At 42.8% G+C, this 19,167-nt stretch overlaps 2 protein-coding genes across 3 annotated transcripts in view; one reads left to right on the top strand and one right to left on the bottom strand.

The window, feature by feature from the left end:
- Positions 1 to 12,231, bottom strand: part of ddah1 (dimethylarginine dimethylaminohydrolase 1) — a 94,431-nt gene extending 82,200 nt beyond the window's left edge. The window contains exons 1-2 of one of the 2 annotated variants that reach the window (XM_049586971.1): positions 11,910 to 12,231; positions 2,453 to 2,786 (exon numbers count right to left, since the gene is read on the bottom strand). In XM_049586971.1, coding sequence (XP_049442928.1) covers positions 2,453 to 2,752 — 300 coding nt within the window. In that variant the 5' untranslated portion in view covers positions 2,753 to 2,786; positions 11,910 to 12,231. Of the gene's footprint in view, positions 1 to 2,452; positions 2,787 to 2,928; positions 3,045 to 11,909 lie in introns of those variants that run through there. The other variant, XM_049586972.1, reaches the window with a different exon arrangement.
- Positions 12,232 to 13,316: 1,085 nt separating this feature from the next.
- Positions 13,317 to 16,115, top strand: ccn1 (cellular communication network factor 1). Its single transcript, XM_049588457.1, has 5 exons — positions 13,317 to 13,570; positions 13,762 to 13,981; positions 14,306 to 14,650; positions 14,767 to 14,969; positions 15,093 to 16,115. Exons 1-5 carry the CDS (start codon positions 13,523 to 13,525, stop codon positions 15,393 to 15,395), a joined length of 1,119 nt encoding a protein of 372 aa, XP_049444414.1. The 5' UTR covers positions 13,317 to 13,522; the 3' UTR covers positions 15,396 to 16,115.
- Positions 16,116 to 19,167: the final 3,052 nt, after the last annotated feature.

Here is a 19,167-nt window from a genome sequence, read left to right as displayed (position 1 = left end):
CACCAGTAAGTGTTGTGGTGCAGCCAAATCTGCATGCGAGGATGTTGATTTAATTGCATGATGGAACTCAACCCTCACCATTCAGCCACCAGTGAATGGGAGATGCTAATTGGGAGATGCACATTCTTTCAATTATTTCACAGGCATTAACAAGACATATGGGCAGAGCCTTCAAACATGATGGTATAACTGTAACTGATCACACAAACAGATAAAGGAAAAGCATTGTGAAGTCAACAGGAAGTGGTTGATCATGCAACTGTGATTCACCTCCATGAGCAAAATGATTTATTCTCAAGAGGGCTAATACATAAAAAGACTAGAAACTGCTGTTCCCCATTTTCCATAATTTCTCAGATCAAAAAAGATGTACCTAATAATTACAGCACCATCTGTTCGTAGGTGGATAATGAGGCAGCGCTCATACACTGTATGTGGACTATTTTTAAACTCACAATAAGATTAGTGTAATTTCATGATATGTTACACACCAGGGAGGTTCAGGCAGGCAATGTGACTGGTGAGAGATATGCTTCTGCTTTTCGGATGGCTGCACCTTATCTGTTGCCATGGCAGCTGTTGTAAACAGTGGGCTCGATAAGAGTTTGAAGAAAACTTTTCTGCACATTGACAAACGTTATAAACGCCTCAAAACCCATAATGATTGGGTGTTGCGGTGATGCTGTTGAGCAACATCCTGTGTCTCCTGCACCTCCAGAACAAAGAGCATCATCTCAAGTTTTATAGCTATAATCATTATAATGCTAAATAATGTTCTCAGGATGCAGTATATTGTGTGCTATAAGAGTATGGTTACACTACATTATTTTTCATTTCCACAAAAGCAAAAGGCACAAATATTAATATCATTAAACTGAATTAAATCATTAAAAAGTCGCATTGCCAAGTAACCTCTGTGCAACAAAAGCCTTTATGCTCACTTTAATGTGAAAATGTCAATTCATTGATTTTTCACAGTGCATCCAGCAGGTCAGCACTTTAACTCACATAACGATAATGAAATGTCATTTTCACAGGACATTATATCTCATTATGAATAAAAGTATCCCATACAACTGAATCCCTTATAATTCTGCCCGAGACAATAAAGAGTCATGCATTTAATGGAATCCAACAGTGATTTGAACAGTCCTGTTTTTGCAAACATATTATTAATGCTCTTGCACATCACACTTTGCCAATTTTTCATTCATCACAGCTGACGGCTCCCACGAGCAGAACAGGGCTGAGAAACCAAATCACTGCTATCTCTACATGAAATATGAAAATATATATACATATATATATAAATAAATCACAATTTTAATGTGGAAAAAATGGTTTTGGCAGAGTGCTGATGGTGTGCACACATGTGCATGCTAATGTAACTTGTACCACATTCAGAATAAATCAAATGTGGTGGCTGAAGGTAGCGACGCCGAGCTTTTTCAATCAGTATCCCTGCCGCCAGTGAGGCTGGGGACCATTAGCACCAGTGAGCCAAGTAAAGTGACTCTGATGTGAAATGACAGGGGCTTTCACAGAAGCCGTCCTACCGTTTCAATCATTGTCATTCACTTACACACACACACACACACACACACAGCTACCCTACATTGCAGCTAACCTCACTAGGAAACAAGTGCACTCACACTGTTGTTTTGTTTTCAAAATTAAGGTATTGATTCATTAATTTCAGCATCATAAAACCTCATTTCCTAAAATACATCTCTATATTTTCCCTTTTCATCTACTATAGGTCTCCTTATGATCCTAATCAGACAATTACCCTGTGAGTTATGAAATAAAACCTTTTTGGATGCCTTGAATGTAACACATGAATTATACTGACAAGCTACATATAATATGAACTGACAGCTGACAATCAATATCCCATTCACTACCAAGAAAAGTGTACTGCACTAGAAATGTGCAAAAACTCAATATTTTTTCAGACTACTGAGAAAATCTATTGTGCAGCACAATCACATATTGACAAAAGCATTGTAGTCTTTCAAATGGGCGTTGCCTCATGCTTAATCACCATACCTCTTTGTACAGGCTGGTGCACAATATGGATACATGTGATCTGGCACTTTTAGATATGTAGGCCTCCTGCAGGGTGAGACCTAAAACTATAGTTTCACACATTTTTACATAACATTTGATTTATGCAGCTGGAGTGGAGTCTGATTGAGTTAATTACAAAATGACTCCAAGATTCGAGAAACACAATTTTAAATCCCTGCTAATAATCAGACTGTCACACAGATCAGCCACCTTAACATCTACTCCTCCATCATGCACCCCTGCAGACTATTAATTGCATGCCAAGTGAGTACAACAGGCGACCGAGGGAGGGGAGGTCGCCTTCCTCTCCACTTTGACATCAAACTTTTTTTTTTATTTTCGGAGTACTGAATCATGCTGTGGAAGATGACACTTCTCCTACCTCTGCCCTCCTGCTCTCTGCCCCGGGTCTGGTGATGAGCGCCGTGTCACCGCACACCACGGCCGCGTCCTCCACGAACACGCAGTCCGGGAGCGACTCGTCCGCGGGGAGCTCGACCACCTCCAGCCCGAGCCTCGTCTCCAGGACCTCGACGTACGCCTCGTGCTCCCTCCGCGCCTTGGCCAGGTCCACCTCCACCTCCGACGAGCTGATCCGGAGCGCTTCTGTGGCCAGGGACGCGGGGACTCCCCGGACGACGGCGTGGGTGTAATGACCAAAACCTGCCATTAAACCAGCCATGTTTTGCTTTCCCCTTTACTTGGCACGCTCAAATCTGGAAAAGAAAAAGGAGTGAAAAAACACCCTTACAGACAACTCGGCGAATGAATGACAGAAACTACTATCAGTTAACCCGATGCTGCCCGGCTTGCTTATTTGTTTCCTGCTAGTTGGTTGGGTTTTTATTCTTTATTTACAGTAGCCTGCTATACAGTGTCAGTCAGCCCTGCTTCAGTCTCCAGGCGAGCGACAGCGCTTCGGTGACGCGCACCGACCATCACGTGTAGCCTACGAGTCTGTCAGCCCTCAGTGAGGCGTTCAGCCCAACAAGTGACAGTCAGAAACACACTGTACCTAATGGCTCAATCCATTTCACAGTGGATCAGCAGAGCACAGTCTGCAAGTCAAACTCCTCCACACTTTAAAAGTCTCTTAAAGAAGGAATTCAGTTATTTCTCCATAACATATTTTATATTAGTTCTCCATATTTTTATATAGTGTTATGGGAATATTTATGGGAATCATTTAGATCAAAGAACTAGTCGATTAACTAGTAAATCGACAGAAAATGTATCATATTTCAAGCAAAAACGCAAAACACTACCTTGGTCCTGACTGATTCTTTCTTTTCTTTTCTTTTTTTTAAAATGTGTATATACTTTATTAATCCCCCTGAGGGGAAATTCAAATTTTTTCACTCATTTGTCAGTAACACACAGGTCCGAAAGACACACACATATATACCTATACATACACAAAGTGGAGAGATGTCAGAGTGTGGGGGCTGCCTTGGTCAGGCGCCCCGAGCAGTTTGGGGGTATGGTGCCTTGCTCAAGGGCACCTCAGCAGTGTCCAGGAGGTGAACTGGCACCTCTCCAGCCACCAGTCCATGCTTTATATTTGGTCCGGACAGGGACTTGAACAGCTGACCCTCTGGTTCCCAACCCAAGTCCCCCTTTTTGTTTGAGTTAGGGTTAGGGTTGTTTGTTCATGTGATAGTAAACTGGAATTCTTTGGGTTTTGGTTATGGGTTGGGGAAAACCAGCAATTTGAAGACATCAACTTAGGTTCTAGAAAATTTTGAGAAGCATTGCTTCCACCATTAGATCAAACAATTAGAAAAAAATCATCTAGTTACAGCCCTAGAATCAATCGTAACTGTAAACATTCACAGTCACATCCCCACATAGGGAACTGCCCATTGGTCCGACAGCCCATTGTTCCGACCATATTAAACCCATTGTTCCGAAGTCCCGTTGTTCCGAAATCATCATGATGCCCTGTGGTTAAGGTCTGGTTAGGATTAGGCACAAAAACCACTTGGTTAGGGTTAGGAAAAGATCATGGTGTGGGTTAAAATGAAAAAGAAAAGTGGCAAACACATAAGCTGTGAGCCTGCTTCGCCTCAAGCCTTTCCCAGCTGACCCAGAGCTGGTTGCGGCGCACCATCAAGGCAGAAATACTCCCGCCGGGAGCCGTTCAGCACTGCAGAGAGCTCCCCACACAACCCGGACCCCAGAGTTAATAACAGGAGGTTATGGTGTTTCATTCTCTCCTCTCTATGGCACTTGTATCTCGACCAGTAGCCTACTTTTGTTGCGTTTGCTGATCCTCTATGGTACACAAATACAGTATAGCCTAGTATAATCACACACGTGATGTCTGTATTTGACCACTTTGATATGACTTCATAAAATGTAGCCGTATAATCGTATGAATTATATAGCATGCTACGATGAGTTTCAGAAAGCTGAGATTGAGATGGGTGATATCAAGAACAAATTTAATTTGGTAAGAATATAAAAGGACAATGTCATTTGGAAAATATACTATTTCATACTCAACAGCAGTGTTGCAATGTCATGTTGCCACATGGATATCAATCACTCCAACATGCTCGTGATAAAGGTTGACGAATTCTGCGAGACCATATGACATTTTAGGTTGTATCTTGGTGTGATAATGGAAGAAGTAATGGAAAGGGGGGACCAGTATATATGTCAACTTTTAACGGTAGCCTGCAAAAAGGCAATAGATAAAGCCTGTTGGGACCTTCAAGACCTTAACCATGGCTGGACATAGTAAATTGTATGTTTGTAATGGGACGCTTTCCAGAGGAAAAAGTGGAATAAATGGTTGACCTTTACTGCAAAATCACATCTGGATTTGTACGATGCTAATGACATCGAAAAGTAGAGCAAGAATTGTATAACCCATTTGATTCCCATGGTTACTTAAAATACATTTCAATTGCTCCAAATAAAAAATGACAGAGACATGTGTAACTGCTTCACTCTTGGCAGACTTCATGAAATAATGTACACCGACTTCAAGGGCAAAGAATATACATATATATATATATATATATATATTTAAAGGAGGATCTCTGCCTGTCCTGCAGTGTGAGAAGAGTGTGAAAGGAAGAGCAGTGTTAGTGTGTGTATGGGAGGAGGAGGGAAGGAGAGTGGAGAGGGGGTTTATATTCCCTATGGTGCCATCTAAGGAAGGTTCTGGGCCCGGTGAAGCTGTCTGAATGGATGGAATGTTTCTTCAGACGTCCCAGAAGCACATTCTTCCACCCCGGGACCTCGGTTTGTCTTTTCTTGTTCCAAATTCACTCAATTATCCCCGACTGCTCTAAACATTCCAGGAGCCCCACATTCCTTTTTCCACTCCAGCCAGGATCACCAACCACCGCCCTCCTCCCAACACTAACACCTGCCCCCACCCAGACTTCTTTTTTTTCCATCATTCCTCATCACGGATGGACGTGGCCCAAGAAAAGACCCTCTCTTTCTCTTTTCTCTCTCCATGCTGAGGAATTTGGGTAGCTTCAGATGAAGGAAAGCCCTCATACTTCAGGCACACCTGGCTGGTACATTGTGCCGCTATAAAAGAACTGAGTGAAAGCAGACACGATCCTCCAGCTGCGGATGAAGCGGCACCAAAAGGCAGCACCTCCTATTTGCCTGGTATGATTGGACTCATGATGAGATCCTAGACGTCTAAAGTGACACAGACATGCATGATTACACCAGGTGCACGGAGCATATTTAACTCTTAGCCGTTGGGCAGAATTATGAACCTCATTATCATAGAAAATAAAATGATGAAATGGCATGACAGAAAATGATAAAACATTTATGTTTTTAGATGAAAGGATTATATTTGGAGGCATTTTGATAGCATCTTCACTTGGGTCAGATTCAAGATGTTTTTCAGCTATCTAAGAAATTTTGGTGTAAATGTCAGATTTGTGAAGAGTCTCTTGGCTTGAGGAAATGATGCAGTGACATTTATGATCATGACTGTTCAAAACTAGCTGTGTAGCTACTTATGTAACATCTTAAAAGACCTTGGGGCTGTCAAAAGACATTTTAGGATAGTGGTTCCCAGCTGGTCCAGCCACAGGGCCCAGATTTCTCCTTAGTCATTAGTTCAAGGTCCACACAGTTTAATACAGTCAGCTTCATACTTGCATTTGTCCATGTTGTCAAGCTAGTTTGTCGTCTCTGTTAATTAGCTGTCTGTTAGTCACTCACTTTACAACAGGAAATGGCCCTTATACATAAAAGCTCTGTGCTGGAAATTTACTGTACTTCAAAATAAAGTGTGTTTTTTACAAACATGACACATTCCTGAGTCACTTGCGGTCCATTAAGGATGGACCTGCGACCCACCCATTGAGAATCACTGTTCTTATTGTCGATCACAAACTAAACAAATCCAACATACATCACCCTGCTGCCACAAGTACTCACTAGTGCACCAAATGTGTACTAATCCACATGTGAAAATAGTTTCCAACAAATGCACTATTTACTCCTGTTTTAGTAGGGTTTGCTAAAAACTTCAGTGCCCCAGACAAGCTAGAGAAACCAAGTATTAAGATTAAGGTTTTGGTCTTTTCATGAGATCCACTGACAATAAGAGAATATAAAATATCTCCATCCATATCCTTTATTTTAAGTATTGTATTTATACATAAAGTATCTGAGAGGATTTCGCCTTGAACTGAGTCTTTGCTATAAATAATTTAGACAAACAACAACAAGTGGACCTATTTCACTAAAAATGCAGTGTGCTCTTAATTGACGGTCAGCTGCTAGTCAATTTTGGGCCTTCAGTGAGCATATGTCACCCCAAATGTTGTGGTGTGTCGCGCACTTCTGGCACTAGTTGGCCCTTGTCAACGTTTTTGCCATCGATTCAGTATACTGAATGGGTGTCGGAGATGACAGAGCCCATCTGTGGATAAAACCGTTCTGATTGTCAGTTCAGCTCAATGGACAACAAGTGAAATGAAGAAAGTAAACAAACAACTAAAGTCAAGAAGGAGTGAGAGCAAAACAAAATTTTTGTATAAGGTAATGTTTTTAGCCATTGAGCTCTTTCTCAGAAGCAGTTTGTAACTGTGTTATTGTTCACTAGCTCACAGTAAATGGTGCCCAACAGGTGCCCTGTTGTTGATGTCTTCATTGTCTTTGGTGTTATTATAATTGTCTGTTTATTTATCTGACTATTGCTGTGCAGCACACAATGAATTTCCAGAAGGACTAATAAATATCTATCTATCTATGTTCTTTGTTCTTTCAACATCAGGTTGTATTCTTAATGTGCTATCTGGCTAACTAGCGTCTTGAATCTGTCTTCTGGTTTCCCTTTTTGAATGACGAACACACACGCTAAGGCCACCTGATGATATGGAGAGTTCTTTCCTCTCACGCAGGTACAGAAGGTACCTTCAGAAACTGTAGTCTTTGCGGTGTGTTCAGATGCAGCTTTCTGGCCAAGATACAGTCAACATGGGGCGACGCAACAGTCGGTCTTTGTCGTTACTAGTTCTTTGATGTTGGTTTGGTGCATCTGGGCCTTTACTTTGGTGCTTCAGCACACAACTTAGATCCTGTCTAAAAAAAGAGGTACTGTTTGATATTTAAATGTGATACTGTTGCCCTATCTTTACCGCCTCTAGCTTTACACCGATCAGCAAAGTATATTGCTTGTCTTGCTCTCTTCCCCTCGAGCCTGTCACGTTCACACCCCGACAGCTGATCGGATTCTATCTCACAAATACACCAAGTCTGATACTAAGAAGAGACTGATGACTTTCTCAGTATTCAGCTGCTTCCAACAGGTCTTGGTTGCTACACAGTTAGCTTCACCACCTTCTTGTCTTGCCATTTTCCTCCAATATTTAAGCTCTAATACACTTAAGATATTCAATGCTAGATGCGCATATGTTAACACAAGTATGAGAGGAATACATGTCTTTAGTTTACATAACAAATGCATCTACATCAATGTAAGATTAGTCTGAGATTGTACAGCAGGGGAAAGTATGGCCAATGTGATGCTGAAGTTAGATATTTAAGACTGGCCACCCTAGAGGAATGTTTGCTTTTCACACTAAATCACTGCAATGAGAGATTTGAAAAATGATAAAGATAGTAAGTTATGTGTGTCCCTTAAAGCAACCAAGAAAACAAGCTGAGGAATATTATGTCCTTGTTTTTGACAACACATAAAATACATTTATTTGCACAGGAAATAACTTCTTCATTGGCAGTGGCTGGTTAAGTGAGATATCTTATTTACTGCACCTGCACAAAACACAACATTACAGCAGATGTTATCATTGCCTCACGTGTTTGGACACATTCTGCTGCACAAACATGCTAATAATACCTCTAGCTTAATCTGTTCACCATATCCCACTATCGGGAGATGTTCTAGCCATGTACTGGCTGTGTGCACAAGATCAGAGACAGAGGTGAAACTGTTTTGAGTAAAAATGTGCACTCTGCAGCTTTAAGTATAACCAGCCTCAAAATAATCTTGGGGAAAGAAATTACACAATAAATTGTGTGGTAACTAGATTACGAGAAACCATGAGATCACTAAAGGCCTTCTCATTTAATTAAGTCAAGATAACAAGGACAAAATGGCTGGACACATCAAAAAAGCCTGGACTGAGCCTTTGTTTCCTTTTAAAGAATCAGCAAAAGTATAATTCTAGAATCTATGGAGTATAGAGTTCTGCCCTCTCAGATCTACATTTATTCAGAGCTTGACTCAGGATTTTAATCGCTGGCCGCATCGCTGCCCCCGTTCACACAAGAACAACCCATAACTCAGCAGACTTCCTGCTGCTCCATGAGCTGACAGAGAAAGGAAGTGTTGCTCGTACACACTGCATACCAGTTATGACATTTATCTTGAATATACTACAATGGAATCTGTTGTTTAAACATGCTGGGCCGTCCTGTTCTGTTCCATCTGTCACTTAGACATAAATGGGGAGGCTGAGAACTGCTCGCCATGGACTTCCTGAAAACCAATTCTGAGGGACGCTTTCTCTTCAACTGTGAGTGCTCCTGGTGGGATCTGACAATGGGTTTCCATTACATTGAGCACAACACAACACACAATAATCTCTCAAATGCTGGTGAACAGTGAAATCACTTAAGCACCCCAGCTGGGGGTTGTGGAGCTGCTCAGATAACCATGCTACAGAGCTGTGAGCATAATCCAATGATCATTTCTGTAAAGGAGAGAGACCCCCCTCCTCATTTGTGGGTGAGTGTGTAGTACAAATGTGTGTGTGATGGGGGCTTTCAGACAGGAAACTGGAAACTATTATGCCAGGGCAATTGCAACATGGAGACGCATGTCCAGATTTTGTAATATTTCCTGAACTGAATGGGTAATTAAGGAATAAAGATGACCGCGTGTTATTCTCCACTGACGTACAATGACAACACTGTTTCCTATCCCCGTAACACATGGGCAGATGCACACATAGGGCCTTACGCATGCATGTAGACTCACATACAGTATGCACGTACACACTTGAGAGACTTGAGGTGGACATAGTAAAGGACAGTCAAACAAAATGTGACATAAGACCTGCTGTCCAAACAATTTAGAGACATTAAAGGGATATTCCACCAGTTGCACTTCTGTAAAGTTAGTAAGAGGCAATAAGGAAAGAATGATCCATGGATCCATGGCCGAGACTCTTAGTGCCTTTTGAGTTGCTGCTACATTTCCCATAAAGTAACCCATAACATGTATTTGTTAAATGAGCTCTCTATGACATTCAAAGGATTAATATAGTGGTAAACAACTGTTTTCTATGCAAAGATATAGTTCAGTAATGGCAACCTGAGCACAGAATGAAGTCAGGCTACCTCTGTGTGTGCTGTAATCTGAGCTTCTCTGTGGTTTGTTGTGTAGACAGCCTGGCTGCCCTTGCATGTTAGATCATGTGCGTCCCTATGGGTGTGTACCAATGGCTAGCTGCCACCACTCTACACTGCATTCATAAGGTGGTTACAACTGATATCGGGATGCTGGCATCACAGAAGCCTGGCACACACCTCTATAATACACCATTAGCTCTGTCAGCACTGTTGCTGTTGTTAGCACTGGCAGCTGCTAGCTACCAGCTCAGCCACCTCCATATTGAGAGCCATGTGCAGTCAACATTTGAATCATACATGCTTTGGCAACTCATTCTCACTCTGACCTTGTCACATATTGGTCATGGACTTTCCACATCCAGATATGATGTGCAAGGTACCCTGGGTTCGTTGTTGACGTTCTAGGATGCCATGTCAACTTCTGCTGGTGACATGCACTGTCTGTTTTCAAAATACACTTTCCTTTTCACAGGATATTTAGCATTTACATACTGTCTCTTTAAAAATAAACACACTGTACATGTCAGTACAACACTTCAAACTGACATTTTTTTTCTGTCAACAACTAACGCATGTGGTTGGGTTTAGGCAACAAAAGCATGTGGTTGGGTTTCGGTAAAAAGAACAAGTTTTGGCTTTAAAATCTTACGGAACGCGAGCACCACTCTCCCGGGTGAAGGTCGGGATTTGTTGGATCCATCCACGACCCCTCTCGCCCGATATACTCAGACTTTCGCAGTCTTAACTTTCTTTCTTGTCCCGCTGCGTTTCTTCCTGACACCGCCAGGCACTGGTACACTATAACGGCAACGGGCCGCGTATCATGTCGACGTTAAAGGATGGCTTTGTTCGGTGTCTGGCGTCACAAGTCACAACCCAAGCGCCAGATTTCGATGACTTCGGAGTAAGACCAGGTTGGATAACAGGATGGCGGCATTACAGAAGCATAGCATCCACCTTCCAGTTGCCCTTGGTTTACACTGATAGCTCTGTTAGCCCTATTGCTGTTGTTAGCACTGTTAGTCCCATTAGCTGCTAGCCACCCGATCAGCTACCACTCAGATAGTTTTAAGGAGCTCTATAGGATATTCAGAACATATACAAGTCAAAGGTTGACTGCACATGGCTCTCAGTATGGAGGTGGCAGAGAGCCTGCATTACAAACTTTGCCCATGTCTTTCAAACTCCATGGCCACAGTTTGTAACGCAGGCTCTCTGTTGTGTGCATATATTCAGTCTCCAAGCCCAAATCCACATGATGACATCATCAGGGTTACTTTTCAATCTTTCATTTCAAAGCTGTTCTCATAAGTTAAGTTGTGCTCACCATGATGAGTGATCAATTGATGTTGACTAAAATCAGTGGAGTGCCCCTTTAAAATCTTATATCTGACATTTACATGGGCAAACGGCCACACACTGGCATCACCAGCTTGGAAATACACACAAGAGAAACACTGCACATGTGCTCACACAGACACACCCCCTATCCAAATAGGCTGCGCACACACAGGCACACCTACAGTCCAAATACTCACACATACACACACACACACACACACACACACACAGGTTATGGATCTGTTCACAATGTAATCAATATGAATATGGCATTAGAAGTATGTACTGATATTTGAACATTGGCCGGTCTGTAGATAAAACACATATGATCCACAGCCCAGGTCAGTCCGTCTGGAGAGATGACTAGTCTAGACTACTTCATGTTTTGAAAAATGCTTCAGTGTTTAATGTCAGTCTGTCCACATCAGGCACGGAGCGACCCGCAAAAAACTCAGGAGTCAGGAATCAGGAGTTACTTGCTTTCCATAACGAACAGGATCTGTTAAGAATCACTTTCAGCTGCTGTGATTCGCATTCATATAACGGGAGTGCCGTGATGATTCAGGGTTTTACGGGGTGTCTAAACTACAGTCCGCAGAATAAAGTGAAAAAGAAAAGAAGTCCAAACTCACCGGAGAGGCTCTCCAGTCGTCTTGTTCAGTGCTGCTGTCTCAGTGTATCGTCATGTTAAAACAACGCGAGGTAACGGGGCAGAGGGAAGTGAAATGTCCGATCCTTATAAACACAAATAAACACTCTGCCCTCATGCAAAATGTCCTCTTTGGATTCTGCCAGCCGCTCATGGTCACAGTAATGGTTTTATGCTGCGTCTTTACGCACTTGGTTTCCATCTGGTGAAAGTTTTCATCAATCGGAATAATTTGAAAACTTCGGTGGAGGGGACTTATTGAGACCCCTGATGTAAAAAGAAAAAAAAAATACAAAGACCAAGTATTTGTCTCCCCCCACCAACACCACTAACACCACAACATCTCTAGTGGAAAATTGGATCACTTTACCTACAACAGGACCCACTTTCCCCCCTCCGAAACGTGATGGACACATTGCGTGAAAAGTCAAATTGCCTCAAGGAATGAATGCAAAGGAATTTCCCTGCATGAAGAACATATTTAACAAGCCTTTAAGCTGTCAGGAATGCTTTGTGGTCTGCTGGCCAAAGGGAGAGAAATATGTTAATAATGTAGGCTACTGCCATACCAAATATGGCAATATTGTTACGTCTGAGCTCTGGTGCGCATCTGGAAACGCTTAGCTCCTCTGAATAAAGGCACTGGAAAGCCAGAAATAGACGCTGTTAAACGTATTTCTGCCCACACCTTTAGACTCACAGAGAAAAAGCTAAAGCTATTTTAAACGTGGCGGCAACATGCCATAAAAGTGGATTCAACTAATTGCTTTAATCAGTAAAAGCATTCCTGGCACAAAAATGACAAGAAGTTCCAGTATTCCTACGAGACACTGTATAACTGACACTGAAATGAGTTTATGGTAAAGGCACGTTTTCTATACATCACTTTAGGATGTTCTCTGGCATGTTTTTATGATGATATTAACCACATGATGACAGCAAACCGTTTTAAAACCTGTCACCTGACGCACGGAAACCACTGAGTTATAAGACACCAGATGATCTCTTTCACTCATTTGTCTATAAAGTGAAAAGAAGGAAGGAATCACGGAGGGGGAAAGTTAAGAATAAAGCACCTAAACTCCACTACCTCTACAGAAAAGTCCTCTGAACTTGAGCTGATAGATGTGAGAAGCGAGCAGAGGAAGAAAATGAAAGGGGGGATAAACAAGAAGGGAAAAATGTGAGACGGAAAAGTGTGTTCAGATGGGATCCAGGGGGGAAAAATCCATTTGAGAAAGAAAAAAAAGAGAAAGGTTTAGACAGGGTGGAGCTTAGGTCTTGGATGGAAAATGCGCCGAGAAACATTCCTGGCATAGTTTGGGAACAGTTCAGCAGGCAGCCCAACGACGTCAGCTTCCCACTACGGTATAAAAGTCCGGAGGTGGCTGGACCTCAGCAGACTGCAACCGCTTTACCGAGAGCTTCATCTACTCTAAAGGAGCCTCTAACACCAGAGACTACCAGCAAACAAATCAAGAGAGACAAGACGACTGAGTGAGGGAATACCTAAGGACTCCTCCGAAGACTAACTTACTTTTCATAAAACTGGGACCAGGATTCGTCTTGAACACGCAGAAGAAAGATTTATCCAAGATGCTGATGCTTATTGTTGTCGTTACCTTCCTTGGAAGCCTCAGTTTGGTGAGTTATTTCTCTATCTCTGAAAGAGAGCCATCATTTTCTGTATTTACCCTTAGGAGAGGGAATTAAGGGGATATTTCTTTAAACGGGGTGAGATGCTGATAGATTTTCGATAGTTTTGGGTTATTCTGTGTGGCATGACTTCAGAAGTTTCAGTTCTTTAATAGAAGATTTGCTTGTTGGCTGTACAGGTTTCCTCCTCCTCCTCCTCCCCCTGCCCCTCCGAGTGTCCGCTGGAGATGCCCAAGTGCGCACCCGGCGTGAGCGTCGTCCTGGGCGGCTGCTGCAAAGTTTGCGCCAGGCAGCTGAACGAGGACTGCAGCCTGACCGAGCCTTGTGACCACACTAAAGGGCTGGAGTGTAACTTTGGGGCCAGCTTTGCTGCTGCTACTACTCGTGGCATCTGCCGAGGTATGTATAAAGATCATCCAGCTCCAGATGTGCATGAATTTGAATTAGTCTAAAGGGTTTTTTTCTAAATAAGGGGGTTCATTTCAGGAGTATGGGGACCTGAGTGATTTCAGCACTGTGGAATGCAGATAGAAGGAAACTTAGACTAAACCTCAAAGTACAGACAGCCCACTGTGGAGGGAAAGAGACTCCTCAGGCAGCCTGAAGAATTTCACAGTTTAACTGATCCTTACCTGGCAGCCATGTGATGTCTTCAGCAGACGTTTCGGAGCAGAGCAGGAAAGAATAACATTCCTTTCCTCCTCTTTTTTTCTCCCCTCACAGCAAAGTCAGAGGGCAGACCCTGTGAGTACAACAGCAGGATCTACCAGAACGGAGAGAGCTTCCAGCCTAACTGTAAACACCAGTGCACATGCATCGATGGGGCAGTTGGATGTGTCCCACTGTGCCCACAGGAGCTCTCCCTGCCCAACCTGGGCTGTGCCAACCCCAGACTGGTCAAGGTACCAGGACAGTGCTGCGAAGAGTGGGTGTGTGATGATGGCAAGGAGACAGACATCCTGGAGAAGATCTTTGGCAAAGACATGCTGACAGATGAGTCGGAAAGAGACCTCACCAACAGGAACGAGCTCATTGCCATTGTAAAAGGAGGACTCAAGTCTCTACCTGGTAAGAAAGTTGTCTTTCATCCTGGAAATGATCTTTTTTTCTGCATATATAGACATAGAAGATCAAAAATATGTGCACGATGCTAATGTTTGTTTTTTTTTAATTTCTTCTTTCAGCCTTCAGACCACAGCCTGAAGTCCACATGTTTGACAGCCAGAAGTGCATCGTCCAAACCACACCCTGGTCCCAATGCTCCAAGAGCTGTGGAACAGGCATCTCCACCAGAGTCACCAACAACAACAGCGAGTGCAAGCTGGTCAAAGAGACAAGAATCTGTGAAGTGCGGCCATGCACCCAGTCACCTTACTCCAGTCTGAAGGTAAGCTTGAGCCACCATGACTGAATGAGATGGAAGCATGCATGATACTGAAAATGAATCAATTCTGGGTCTGAGTTCATGACTAATCTCCACCTACCTTTTTTTTGTTTATTTCCTCTGCAGAAAGGAAAGAAATGCAGCAGAACCAAGAAGTCTAGCCAGCCGGTGAAGTTCACCTATGCCGGCTGCTCCAGCTTGAAGAAGTACAGGCCCAAGTACTGCGGAGCCTGCGTGGACGGCCGCTGCTGCAGCCCCCACGACACCAGAACCATCCGCGTCAAGTTCCGCTGCGAGGATGGCGAGACCTTCAACAAGAACATCATGATGATCGAGTCCTGCAAGTGCACCTACAACTGTCCACATGCCAACGAAGCCTCCTACCCCTTCTACCGCCTCTCCAACGACATCCACAAGTTCAGAGACTGATTGGTGAAGAACGTCCAAACCCCTCAGCAAAGAGAAAGGCATAAGCAGCAGCACTGGCAGCCAATGGCGGTCCAGACGAACGCAGGGGTGTAAATAGACTACCAATCAACTACCGGCTTCTTGTTGTAACTAGATTCCCAAGGAATTGTGGGCTTACATCATGAGGACTTAATGAAGTGCACTGTTTGCTGTGTCTACATCAGCATTCTTAACTACGAACCGCTTCATATTAATGGAGCATCACGAGTAGCTTCGTTATGGAGCAAGATGTAATTAATATTTGTACATTTATGTTAGTCGCTGATATCAATTCACTGTGTATATTTTGATCCTTTACATCGGACATGACCCAGACTGTAGACTTGTGTGTGTATATGTAGATATGCACATACGCAACTTCAATTAGCATACCATCCTGTATCTTAAGAACAAGACACCAAAATGTAACCTCTGGACTTGTTTAACAAGTGTGCGGTTTCATTCCTTCCTGACGTGGGCATTATTGTTCATGTTTTGTGGCAGCTATTGAACTCCCTTCATGAAAAAGACAAAACGAAACATGTCAAAGGATGAATGAATGTTTTTATTATTGTTATTAATATTATTTATCGAAAAAAATGTAGCTACTTTATTTGGATATTATGTGTCATACTGGAATAAATTGTAAAATGATTTAATTTTATATGCTTCAAATAAAACTGATTTATTTATGAAATATGACACTGCCTGGGTTCAGTCTGTTCAAACTCCACCACAGGACGGTACAAACAGAATCCAATGCTCTCATGCACAGGGCAGGGGGCTGGGCATTTCAAAGCCACTATTTCCAGGGAAAATCCTCCTGTTATATCATTCAGTAGACCCAACAGATTCTCAGACAGACACTGAGCAGGGTCAGTCTGTTCTTATATAACACAACCTTGGAGGCTCTCTCTCCTGACTTTTTGTGCTTTGGAATGCCATTCTGCAACGAGCTAGCTTGCTTTCATTTGATCTGGCTAAGCCATACACTTGACTGATTCTGAGAGGGTGAAAAAAAAAAAAAAAAGATTAAGTCCACGAGTAGCAATGAGTATGGGAGTATGCCAAGAATCTTAAGTGCTGCTCTGAATGGGCTGGGATTAGACACCATGCAAGGGGGACAATGACTATTATTGTATACAATGGGCTGTATACAAAGAATGCATTCCCGAGTAAGCTTTTTATTTTTTTCACACAGCGGGTTACCACTGCCAAATTGACCTAATTCATTAGTAGTTGCCTTTAAAACTGAATTAGTTGCATTGGCCTCTGTTGGCTCTTAAACCACAGGGGTCTGCTAAACAGTTGTAAACAGCCCTGCGAAGTAGGGAGGACTTAAGTCTCCCTTCCAGGTTTTTAGTTTAACAGGCATCAAGAAATACTATTATGAGGTAGAAAAAGGGGAAGGACAGGAAACAGGGGTAACATATTTGTGTCTGTGGTCATAGAAACTTCAAATACCGCCCTGGTGTTTTCATTATGTTTACCTGAACTCACATTGGTCCTGCATGCTTTAAGGCTGTAAGTTTTATGACCCCAAGGTGCATGAAACACATGCAACATGAAATGCATAATTAAAGAGCACAAAAAGTATCAGTCTGAAAAGGATGTGTGTTATTTTTCTTTTTGACGCACAAGGTCTGATGGCAGATGCTTGCACTTGGTACAAATACCTACAGTGCAGTTTGATCTGGGGTAGGGAGAGCAGAGCTCAGGGGCAACGACAGGGAAGGGTTTCTTTTTTGATCCAGGTAGAGGGAGTGGCTCAGGAATGCAGCAGTGGCTCAGAAAGCAGACATCCTGATGGGCGGCAGATGTTGGAAAATATTTCAGAGCAACATGTTCACTTTAGCTAAGAAGATTTTCCAAATATACACAAACACTCCCAAGTACTCACTTGTGTCCACAAAAGGCATTTTATCTCCACACAAACAAGTCTAAAAAACGTGTCTATCTGAATGTACATGCCACTCCTGCACAGCTGCTGGAAATAAGTCTTAATCGAGTGTATTTAATAAGAGGTTCAGCAGGACACATTGCCTTTGATTGAGCTGCATACCGCACAGGATGTGCCCACTGAGGTTTTACAGATTGCTCACATGAAAGGCTTCTGAGGTTTACCTAATCACAAAGATGTGTGGCTGCCCCTTGCAGCCCGGATTTACAGTCCAAACACTTTCAGGGAGCCCTCTTTTTGCTCTTTTTCTTTCTGTTGCTTCCTAAAGAAAAACATTCCCATCTCGGCCCTTCAGAGTTTGGAAAGTGCCGTGCAATCAGACTGTCATTTGTCTTGTTGACACAATGCAGCAAACTTAGTTATGTAATGGCATCTGTATGTTATGTGAGCAGTCCTTTCGGTCATCCGTAGCATTCCTTCAGAATGTACAGACAAGCACAGTGGCGAGGTGCTCAATCCCTCAGCCTTAACAGAGAACCCAAACATCAGGATCATTGTGAGTAATAATTCGTGGCGTGTCTGCCAACACAGCACAAACCTGTAAAAACTATCGCTCTCAGACACATGGGCAAACAAGGCCCTCACACACACATGCGCCCCTGCAATTAAATCACTCAGCGACTACCTCATTCCCTGAACCCAAAATGTGTTTATATGACAAAGACATTAGCATTAAAGCTTCATTAAGCACTACGTAATGCTGTGCAACCAGAAGCTAACAGGATCGAGAAGTGGTCATTACAACATGCTGGAAGCTGCTGAGCACTGATGTCAGCTATTTAACAGCCCCCTTGTCTATAACCTCAGATTAATATTCACTGTTATAAGCAACCCAGGGGCAAGAAGCAAGGAGGGTTAGAGACTGGCCACCAAGTACAAATGCAGAGGCAGTCATTTGTTTGAGAAAGCACCATCTGCTGGACAAAATAGGAAAAAGCATTCTGTGTATGAAATGTATTTAGACTGACTGACCTGATTACACCTGCACATTTTAAAGACTTATCAAATGTGTGTCTGAAACTGACTCTCTCACAAATCATCATGTATTTGCATATTAAATGTAAAATTTCTCACTGAAATAAAGTGATGTAAATACATCCATTTGCCAAACCCTGACAGGGTGTGGGACCCTCTTGTTGCAATCAGCATGAACACACACACACACACACGAGAGCAATAGTGATGTCTTCTGACACACCCATCAGATCCCCATCTGCAATTACATAAGAAAAACTGATGAGCAGGCTTAGGGGAAAATCAGAGTCGATTCCCTCCCAGGCTGTTGGATTGTTGAGTCGGTCCCTCGAGGGCCGCTGGCTACTGGAGTGATTATTTGCTCAAACAAGCTGAGCATTGATGGGAGAGGCAGCACTGAGTCTTTGGGCGTCTTGAGTCTCAGCCCAATGGAGACAATGTTGGACTGAATAACCTCCAAGGGGGCACATACCGTCAACGGCTGAGCTCATGTTGGCATATGCTGCTCTCGCTATTGTTTAACATGGGCAGAGCAATGAGATCACATAATCAGAAGCTGTAATTTTGCCTGGCCTTGCCCTTAAATTGTTTAAGGGATTTTAACACTACAGCTCCTTTTTTTTTAACAACTATGGTTGCCTCCTAAAGTGAATGAAATGTGAGAAACTGTGGATATGTGGAACCTGGATATGAAAGACTAATGCAGAGGTATTTAGTGCTACTTCCCTCCGCCTACTGGCTTTATGTTTCATGATGATGGGACTATGTTCTTTTTCACTTAATTATGTAAGTATAGTTAAAGGGATACTTTGCCAATTT

This window comes from Epinephelus fuscoguttatus, linkage group LG10 (genome assembly GCF_011397635.1).
Source record: "Epinephelus fuscoguttatus linkage group LG10, E.fuscoguttatus.final_Chr_v1".
Lineage (NCBI taxonomy): Eukaryota > Metazoa > Chordata > Actinopteri > Perciformes > Serranidae > Epinephelus > Epinephelus fuscoguttatus.
This window is presented reverse-complemented; position numbering and strand designations above follow the sequence as displayed.

What these genes read in the sequence shown, in the direction of transcription:
- ccn1 (XM_049588457.1), top strand. Translation starts at nt 13,523, where the DNA reads ATGCTGATGCTTATTGTTGTCGTTACCTTCCTTGGAAGCCTCAGTTTG. An exon ending in TCCTTGGAAGCCTCAGTTTG is followed by an intron (nt 13,571 to 13,761) that starts GTGAGTTATTTC and finishes TTGGCTGTACAG; the next exon opens with GTTTCCTCCTCCTCCTCCTC. An exon ending in TACTCGTGGCATCTGCCGAG is followed by an intron (nt 13,982 to 14,305) that starts GTATGTATAAAG and finishes CTCCCCTCACAG; the next exon opens with CAAAGTCAGAGGGCAGACCC.